This window comes from Neofelis nebulosa, chromosome 7 (genome assembly GCF_028018385.1).
Source record: "Neofelis nebulosa isolate mNeoNeb1 chromosome 7, mNeoNeb1.pri, whole genome shotgun sequence".
Classification (NCBI taxonomy): domain Eukaryota; kingdom Metazoa; phylum Chordata; class Mammalia; order Carnivora; family Felidae; genus Neofelis; species Neofelis nebulosa.
In genome coordinates this window covers 40,644,909-40,655,663 of record NC_080788.1, presented here as the reverse complement: position 1 = coordinate 40,655,663, position 10,755 = coordinate 40,644,909, and the positions used below count along the sequence as shown (strand labels likewise).

Here is a 10,755-nt window from a genome sequence, read left to right as displayed (position 1 = left end):
TATTCACTAACTCCTGAAAATAGTTAAATTACCTATTTTCTAGAACTTTAACTCTAATATCTAAAGTCTAGACAACCTATGGAGTATACAAAGGTTAATAACTATATTTACCATTACACTATATTTACATGATAAATTCTTTAGTTGTTGACCATATGCTTTTTATTATGTTTTTTTAAAATCTTCTTGATTTCTGGGGCTCCTGGGTGGTTCAGTCGGTTAAGCATCTGACTCTTGGTTTCAGCTCAGGTCATGATCTTGTTGTTCAAGAGTTCAAGCCCCGTGCACTGTTAGTACAGAGCCTACTTAGGATTCTCTATCCCTCTATATCTGCCCCTCCCTGGCTCTGTTTCTCTCTCTCTCAAAACAAATAAACTTAAAAAAATATTGATTCCTCACAAATTATATCTATGAATTATTAAATCTGCCACAGCACAATGGAAATAAATGGACTGGTGTCTTAACAGCATATGAAAGCTACACTGAAGCAGGGGATGAGAAATAATCTAAGTGTGCAAACATCTGAGACATGCAGAACAGAGGGCACATAGCCCCAGGGCAGGGCTCCCTGTTCTCAGAAAGAACAGACCAAGTACCCAATGTAGCTGGTAATACATTCTGCCATGTTTCATATGGCCAGATCACAGTCTGTCTGAGACTCCTGGAAGGAGCCCACACCACAAAAGCCACAGTGCTATATAGGACAGCCCTGATACACTAGTTGTGAGAAAATTTTGCTTCCATTGTTAACACTGAGGCTGTTTTACCAGACAATAGACTAATTTATGGGGAGAAATTGCAGCCTGGTGTTAATAAGGGGCCCCAAATAAGAAAAAGAAATCCATAGCTGCTCAATTTTATGGATATTATTTTTTTATTTTTCTAAGTAGGCTTCATGCCCAGTGCAGAGCCCAATGCAGAGCTTGAACTCATGACCCTGAGATCAAGATTTGAGCTGAGATCTAGAGTGGGACGCTTAACCAACTGAGCCATCCAGACACCCCTGGGTATCATTTTAGATTAATTTAGTATGAACACCATTTTAACAATCATCCAACTCTATTTCATTGCTACTGAATGCAGTAATCATAACATGGGAAAATAGCATTGGGACTCCATACCTAAATTCCAAGTACCAAATATCAATAAGAATTTAGCCACATATAGTCTATATTAAGAACTTAATACTTGTTTAGGTACTAGCATTAAGATCCAATGTCAACTGGGAGAGGGGAGCAATGAAATGTTTTCGAGACAAAGTGCTTATAGGACTGAGCTAAGACCTATACCTTCTTGGGGGGAGGAGGTGGTTTCTGTTGGAAAGCCAATTTTACAGCTTCTGCTGCTGATTCAGGTTCTTTAATTATGCTTTTCTTGGAGTCTGCTTCAGATAGCACAACAAAAAAATGATGACATTTTTCACACTTCACAAAGCGGGTGGATGCTGTAAAAGGAAAGGTCAGCAGAGAAAAATAAATAATTCAAATAGCATTTAACATTAAAAACTCACTGTAAATGAAAACTACACACTTGACAAAAAGTAGGTTTGTAGTTCCTTCACTAGACACAACAAACAACCTAGCTTACATCTAAGATAGATGATACAGATAAATGAGTTCATTAAACCACATTTTGTTCATTTCCACTAGGTTCTTTCATTTTGTGATATACTTCATTAAGAGAAAAGATTGGCTGACATTCTTTCAACTTCCCATTCATTAAATTTAATTTTAAAAACAACCACTATGAAAATATTAATCACTTATTTTATTGAAATACTTGAATGAAAAACTGTGAAAAAAAAGTAAAGCACAAATAAATTATTCTATTTTTTCAACATTTCCTTATGAAAAACTTCAAATATACACAGAAGTTAAAAGAGAGAAATCAGGAGTGCCTGGGTGGTTCAGTCAGTTAAGCATCCAACTTTGGCTCAGGTCATGACCTCGCAGTTTGTGAGTTCGAGCCCCAAGTCGGGCTCTGTGCTGACAGCTCAGAGCCTGGAACCCGCTTTGGATTCTGTCTCCCTCCCTCTCTCTGCCCACCCCCTTGTGCTCTCTCTCTCATAAATAAATGTTTTAAAAAAAATAATAAAAGAAATCAATTCCAATCCCCCAGAAAAAGGGGGAAAAAAAAGTATATTCTTTAGGTTCCTTTCAAACCTATGAACATTTTTATTTTTTTTTTAATTTTTTTTAACGTTTATTTTTGAGACAGAGAGAGACAGAGCATGAACGGGGGAGGGGCAGAGAGAGAGGGAGACACAGAATCGGAAGCAGGCTCCAGGCTCTGAGCCATCAGCCCAGAGCCCGACGTGGGGCTCGAACTCGCGGACCGCGAGATCGTGACCTGAGCTGAAGTCGGATGCTTAACCGACTGAGCCACCCAGGCGCCCCTTATGAGCATTTTTAAAACCATGATTTGGTAAACATAAAATTGTTTCATGCCTTCCTAATTTTTATCTTTAACAACTCCACTAGTTCTTATTTCTTTAGCCTAAAAACCACTAAGGAACTAACAAAATAACATTCTCATTCATATTGACTTATAGATAATCATACAGCTTTTGAAAACAATAAAATAACAATTAAAAATGAGGGTAAAAAAGGTGTCTCAATTCCAATGCATCAGCTATAGAATAACCTATGTTAAACCAAAGTGGATTTTTTTCTCTCCTTTTAAAACACAGCTGTAGGATATATGTATATGGACATAAACTCAACCTTCTCTAAGCCTACCCCTACTAATGGTAAAGGTACCTTGGAAAGCAGCACAGAAGAGACTCTCACACAGATTACTAACAGATACAGAACAAAAGATACACAGGAATTAGTTATAGGTTGGTAGGTCTGGGTAATACATTTTTGTATTAACCTGTGTGTAATCTAACTAGAAAAACTGCAAAGAAGAATATTTAAATCTATGAGAATCTCTTATGGGAATAGTGTAACTACCTATTCATAGATTACAAGAAAAACTGTACTGGTAAGCACACCTAAATCTCACAAAATAATCTATATTAAAAAAAACCCAGACAATTCCATATTTCAAAAATAAATCTAATTATTAATTCAATCTAATGCTTATTTGTCTATTCTTAAACACAAGGCCAATCAAAAATACATCTGGATAAACTCTAGCAGCAAATTTTAAACTAGAAAAGAGATCATCCATGTTTTCTTTGTATTAATCACCTATAAATGCTTACCTCAAGAAAAAGACCAAACTATTCCAAGTACCTTTGGTTTACACAAGCCCCAATACATTATCACCATTCCCCACCATTGGGAAAGATAGTCAGTGGCCTTTACTCTAAAATGAAGCCTCATCTTACAATTGTTACTGATGGTAAACAGGGCAAGGATTAAAGGGCAGAGAATCCTCTGATCTAGTTCAGGCTGTTTGACAGGAAAATCTGGCCTGAGAACATAAGAACAAAATATTTCTCTAAAGAAATTAGGTCAAAGGGAAAGAGACTAAACACCAACAAATCTCATTCCTCTTTGCTTACCACAGATGAGTTATTTACATTCTATTTGAATATCACAATACCAATTTGACGATGGAACATGTTCAATGTATACCCAGGTTAATTTTATTTATCAAAATGCTGTCTCAGAAAAAAAAAATAATACAAGCACTGCAATGCTTATTTTTTACTCATACAGACAAGTGGCAAAATCTAATTTTGTTGAATTGTCAGGGAATAAACTTTCCTTTAAATGATTACAAGTATACTATATTCTTTTACATACAGAATACTAATCCCAGTAAACATGCTTGTATTATATGCCAACAATAGATTACCTCAGTAAAAACTCTCTCCTATTTGTTGAAATGAAAGTTCTTCATGATTTCGAACATGTTTCAGGGCCCAACATTAAATCTCCAAACCAAACAGAAAAGTTTAATTCCTACTGTATTAAGACATGTAAGTACAGTAAGCCTTCAAAAAGTATTATATACATAAAAATAAAAACAACTAAAATAAGTGGGGAGACTATTCACATTTGACAAGTTATTATTTAAATAGTCAAAAGAAAACTGAAGAAAAATATACATTTGTCCTTATAATAAAAAATTTCTTAGATATTATTCTTACTTCAATTCCTGATGACTTTCTATGCATTCATAATGCTATCTATAAAAATGGTATTTTATTTCCACAAAGTCAAACAAGAATAATACCACAGTAAGAGAACATAAAAATCCCTACATATACATGTGAGATGGAATATTACAGACATGTCCATGAGCTAATAGTTCTTACACTTTGGGAAAAAATGACAATAAAAGTTATATGAAATTCAAATTTCAGTGTCTTTATACAAAGTTTTATAGGAACACAGCGATCCTCATTTGTTTACATTGTCTATGATTGCTTTCTCCCTATAACAGCAAAGGAGAAGAGTTGCAACACTGACTACAGGGCCCACAAAGCCTAAAATATTTACTATTTGGCCTTTCATAGTAAAAGTTTGTTGACTCCTGCTATACGGTAATTATAGGAAAGAACTACCCATAGAATGAAAGAATATGTTCGCAAATCATACATCTGGATAAAGGTCTAGTATTCAGAATATATAAAGAACTCTTTGGAACTTAACAACAAAAAAGATAACCCAATTTAAAAATGGACAAAGGATTTAAACAGTCTTTTCTACAAGAAGATACACAAATGGCCAATAACCCCATGAAAAAAATGCTTAACATCTTTAGTCATTAGAGAAATGCAAATCGAAACCACAATGAGATGCCACTTCCTATCTCTAAGATGGTTACAATAAAAAAGAGCAGTGTTGGGGCGCCTGGGTGGCGCAGTCGGTTAAGCGTCCGACTTCAGCCAGGTCACGATCTCGCGGTCCGTGAGTTCGAGCCCCGCGTCGGGCTCTGGGCTGATGGCTCGGAGCCTGGAGCCTGCTTCCGATTCTGTGTCTCCCTCTCTCTCTGCCCCTCCCCCGTTCATGCTCTGTCTCTCTCTGTCCCAAAAATAAATAAAAAACGTTGAAAAAAAAAAAATTTTAATAAAAAAAAAAAAAGAGCAGTGTTAAAGAACATGTTGAGAAATTAGAACCCTCATACATTGCTAGTCAGGTTGTCAAATGGACAGAATAACATAGGTTATTCTATAGCTGATGTAAAGTTTGGTAGTTTCTTAAAAAACTAAACACAAACTTACCATTTCACTCAGCAATTCTACTCCTAAGCATATACCCAAGAAAAGTAAAAACATGTACACACAAAAATTGGTATACAAATGTTCACAGTAGCATTATTCATAGTAGTCAACAAGCAGCAACAGCTCAAATGTCCATCAATGATTAGTGGATACACAAGGAATACTATCAGCCACAAAAAGCAATGAAATACTGATATATAATAGAACACAGATGAACCCTGGAAACCTGAAAGATGAAGGCAAAAGAAGCCAGACATAAAATGCCACGTATTGTATAATTCTATTTATATGAAATACCTGGAATAGACAAATCCATAAAGACAGCAAGTAGGTTTATGGTTGCCAGGGAGGGGAGGGAAAGGGGTAGAAAGTGACTACTTAAGGGGGATGGGGCTTCTCTTTGGGGTGACAAAAACGTTCTGGAATTAGATAGTAGTGATGGATCTAAAACTTGATGAATATACTAAAAACCCCTGAAATGTACACCTTAAAAGGAAAGGACTAGACCTGTATATATCAGCATACAACTCTTAAAAAATTGCTGAGGCGAGGGGCACCTGGGTGGCTCAGTTGGTTGAGGGACCGACTTCAGCTCAGGTCATGATCTCACGGTTTGTGAGTTCGAGCCCCGCGTCGGGCTCGGTGCTGACAGCTTAGAGCCTGGAGCCTGCTTCGGATTCTGTGTCTCCCTCTCTCTCTGCCCCTCCCCCACTCATGCTCTATCTCTGTCTCAGAAATAAACATTAAAAAAAAATTTTTTTTTTAAACTGCTGAGGCGAAAAAATTGGTAAAAACATGAACAATTTGATACCATTTATCCTTTTTAAAAGTTACATGTTTGATGAAGATATATTACAGAAATGTATCTTTAACTTTTACCTACAAAATTCTACCTTTTTTTTTTAATAAAGGGGGATACACACATACATTCCTCAGGTAATTAAAAATAATTAAAAATGACCAAAAAAGTAGATAGTTATCTAAACATGCCATTCATGGGGTGCCTGGGTGGCTCAGTCGGTTGAGCGTCCAACTTGGGCTCGGGTCATGATCTCACGGTTTGTGGGTTTGAGCGCTTGTGTCGGGCTCTGTGCTGACAGCTCAGAGCCTGGGGCCTGCTTCAGATTCTGTGTCTCCTCCTCTGTCTGCTCCTCCCATGCTCATGCTCTGACTCTCAATAATAAATAAACTTAAAAAAAAAAAAAAATCTAAACAGGCCATTCACAAAAGAACTACAAATGACCAAAAAGCACATAAAAAGATGTTTATGAACCAGTAACTAAACAAATGCAGATGCAAACAAAATGAAGGGCCCAAGAGTCAACAAAACTCTCCAATTTTCAGTGAGTAGACACAGAAGATCCTCAGCATCCAAAAGAGATGCATTGTGAAGAGACTTGTACTATAGGTGAATAAAACCAAGAGAGGAGGGCCTCATCTCACTGTTGAGGGCTTACCACTCCTATGGAGTGAAGTTCCAGAGGATAAGACAGTGTCATGTTCATCTCTGTTTATTTTCTGAGCCTGGCAGTGTCAGTCTCAACAGATATTTGCTTACTAAATTATTTATAAGGATCTACTCTTCTTTTACTCTTTTCTTCCCTATTCTCTACTTCCACATCCCCCGTCCCCAATTAGAATTCTCAAAGGAAACCACTTCAGTCCTAAGTTGATTAGATAATATTAAAAATCGTGTTTTCCACACTTGGTCTCATTGTTAAACATACATATTCTAGGATACCACCCAACATCTACAGAATCTTATCTCCAGGGAAGGAGAGAATCTGTATGTTCAAGAACCACCCTGGGGTGCCTGGGGGGCTCAGTGCCCAGCTGGCTCAGTTAAGCTAAGCATCTGACTCTTGATTTCAGCTCAGGTCATGATCTCAGGTTTGTGAGATTAAGCCTCACATTGGGCTTTGCATTGACAGTGAGGAGCCTACTTAGGATTCTCTCTCTCAAAAAAACCACAACCAACCACCCCCAATGATTAATACAACCTGGCAAGTTTTGAAAACACTGTGCAGAAGAAAAATAAATTTCATCTATCCCTAGAGAATTCCAGTTGGTAAAAATGTATGGAATAGGAACTTCTGAATAGCCAATCTTCACTGCTCTGTGATCCTGGATGAGTTACTTACACTTGCTAAAATCTTAGCTTCTTCACTAAGCTAAGAAAATGAGGATATGCTCTCTCCTGACAAAAGTAAGATTGTGAGAATAAAATTATATATACGGACATTTATTAAATATTAGTTTCTTTCCTTTTCTACTCTAAGAAATTATTCTTTAAGTCTACAAAGATCGAAATCTTCCTCTGGAAAAAAAAAGAAAATTCTTGATTAAAAATGTATGCCAATAAGACATTGCCATTATGAACTGAGCAATTCTCAGACTTTCTAAAAGAATTTTATTGCTTCGTACCAGATTTGTTAATAGCAAATGTTATTTAGAAGTTTTATCATCTAGTTCTACCACTTTCATTTTATGTTGCAACCAAATTAGTATTCATTCAGACTGATTCCTCTCTTGGATCTCTTATGAGGCAAAACCACCAAGAGAATCTCAAACATTCCACCTATAGAATGGAACGACTTTAAAAGTCTTTCCAAAAATTGTAAAAACATGCTACATATTACTTTCTCATACAGTGGCCAATTAGTATTAATAATAAACATAAAACTGTAACTGAGATCTCAATATTTGGGATAGCATATAGAGAATCCTCTGCAGCTAATCATCAGAAACTGAAACTTCTGACAAACCTCACCAATGACCTTTTCAGTTTGACTATACAGAAAGGCTGACATGTAGTGTAACATAATTTACTCTTGAATTACCATTACCTCTAATCATGTAGGAAATGAGTTGTTTGATTCATGAAACAAAAGATCTGTAGTAGCATCTTTGTATTTCAGAGAATTACTGCTGACACTAACACCAAAAGTGGGACTGTTGATTTCTTCCTTCTCTCAGTGTCTGAATCATTAATAATTATCACACACCTTATAGAATTAAGGGTTTAGTTCCTCTGGTTCCTCAGCGAGGGAAAACACCTTAATATTTGAATGACCGACCTCTCCAGCTATATGAGATGCTCAACAGGTATTTGAAGAATAGAGTAATAACAGAATAAATACTCCTTGGTTCTCCTATAGCTCAAATTTGAACACTCACAAAATCCAAATTTGAAATAAACACACACATGGAAAATAAAGAAATAAATAGTTTTCTTAAATTATTTCTTATACCACATTGCAAAGTATTACCAGTTATGGGGATTTTTAGTATCTGGTGAACATAAGGGAGAATCATGTTAAGTTCAGGAAGAACATAACTCTGGTTTATATAATTTACACATTTCTATGCAATTTGTGATTTGTAGAAAAGGTAAGGAAGAAAAACAACAGAGGAAGTAATACTTACACACGAAGGTCTCTACATGAGTGCACAAATCGCCACATTTAGGACAACGCAGCTGGTTTCCACCTTTCCCTGAACTCCCAGAGCCTGATTTTTTACTGCTTCCCTCACTTGCTGATTTCTAATGTTCATACAGGAGAAAAAAAGAGTGTCAATTATTACTTTCAGGCAACCAATTTATAGGTAAGTTAAATATAAGCATGTTAGCTTGTAATTAATCTTATAATTTTTATAATTTCTTTTTTTTTTTTTAATGTTTATTTATTTTTGAGACAGAGAGAGACAGAGCATGAACAGGGGAGGGGCAGAGAGAGAGGGAGACACAGAATCTGAAACAGGCTCCAGGCTCTGAGCTGTCAGCACAGAGCCCGACGCGGGGCTCGAACTCACGGACTGCGAGATCGTGACCTGAGCCCAAGTCGGCTGCTTAACCGACTGAGCCACCCAGGTGCCCCTATAATTTTTATAATTTCTATAGTGGAATTATTAGTATTATTTATAACTCTACTATTACTGGTATCAAAAGATCCAATTACCACAAAAACAAAACCAGTTCTGGTAAACACATGTATTTATCTGTATTCCTGCTTTACATGGTATGAGCCAGCATATATAATAAACAGCTTTCTTTCCATGACTCAATCAACACTAGGAAAAAAAGTTACTACAGGTAAAATACATTTCAGTGAAACTGTATCAGGAGCTACTATCATGACAAGTAGTGATTCATAACTTTCTTCAATCTCTAAAATGGGGATTTTCTCATCTCTAAAATGGGGATAATTTTACCTACTTTGGAGAGTCATTGTTAGGATTAAGTATCGATATCAAAGCACCTAGCATTTTGTCTTATATATAACATTACCTCAAGTGTTAGTGAAATTCACATAATGAAAAAAATTGATAATAATTCCTTGATCCAATACAATCACTGATCATCTACTTGCTAGCTACAGAGTAGCCCAACATTAAGTTGTAGAGATATCCAAAATTTTTAGGTAGAGAATGAGGTGGGGTTTATACTATCATGAATTGTTAAGAGTTGTGAAAAAAGACGGCTATTCCTAATTTAATTCTACAGACTGCATAGATTTAATGAAGCTTCTTAATACTTTGGAGTGTTAGAAATTTTAGTTAATGCTAAGTGCAATACTTATATAACTAATTTATGGTTGAAACTAAAACACAAAATAAAATTACATAAAATTCTTCACCTGATTTTATATATTTCACATTTCCTACAGAAAACATATAAACCAATGGAATAGAGAAAACTATTATTACATTTAATTGTTTGAAGGAAGGAACTCAAAAAATATATATATATATTCCAATAAAGATAAGATACCTTATTTCCATCTCCAGAGCCATCTTTACTTATCCCATCTTTTGATGCAAAGTATGCTGGTGTTTCTGTAAAGGTTCTAAAGGGAGCTCTTCGTAGAATCTGAGTTTCAAAGGTCCCGAGCCTTCCTAAAACAGGTATATGAATGCGACCACAAGATATACCTAGAAATACAATGAGATTTATTAGTCTACACATCAAACATTAACATGCTTTCAGTAAATCCCCTGAAAACAAAAATTCCTTAAGTATAAAGGAGGTTGAAAAAACTGTAGTTTTCACAGAGGTAGTAACAAAATGGTAAATGGTGACACCATCAGAGGCAAAGCCCCTTTAAAAATAGGCCAGACCTGGGCCTCTGGTAAATAAAGATGTTTCTTTCTGGGCCTGTCCTTTGATAGTGAGGAAAGACCATTTGGGTTATTGCAATGAGTGGCTCTTTGAAAGTGTGAGAGATGAGCAGTTCAACATCTGCTTCATCTGTAGGGGAAAAAGGCCATTTACACCCTATATTCTAATTCTTCTTTTATTACTTCTATCAATGAGAATAAGCAATTGACATAAACACATGTGTTTTAATGAAACATTTCAATCCTATAAAAAATTTTAGTAAACACTATAACCACTATCTTGCTTTCAAACATTTTAACCTTTACCATGTATTTTTTAAATTTTTTAATGTTTATTTATTTATTTATTTTGAGGGAGAAAGAGCGTGAGCAGGGGAGGGGCAGAGAGAGGAGAGAGAATCCCAAGCAGGCTCCACACTGTCAGTGCAAAGCCTGATGTGGGGCTCGAACTCACAAAG

At 36.0% G+C, this 10,755-nt stretch overlaps 1 protein-coding gene across 2 annotated transcripts in view; it reads right to left on the bottom strand.

Annotated features, from left to right (window-relative positions):
- Positions 1 to 10,755, bottom strand: part of CLPX (caseinolytic mitochondrial matrix peptidase chaperone subunit X) — a 41,859-nt gene that overhangs the window by 21,077 nt on the left and 10,027 nt on the right. For both annotated transcript variants that reach the window (XM_058737361.1, XM_058737360.1), the window contains exons 2-4: positions 9,951 to 10,111; positions 8,606 to 8,723; positions 1,290 to 1,444 (exon numbers count right to left, since the gene is read on the bottom strand). In XM_058737361.1, the coding sequence (XP_058593344.1) occupies positions 1,290 to 1,444; positions 8,606 to 8,723; positions 9,951 to 10,111 (434 nt within the window). The remainder of the gene's footprint in view (positions 1 to 1,289; positions 1,445 to 8,605; positions 8,724 to 9,950; positions 10,112 to 10,755) is intronic.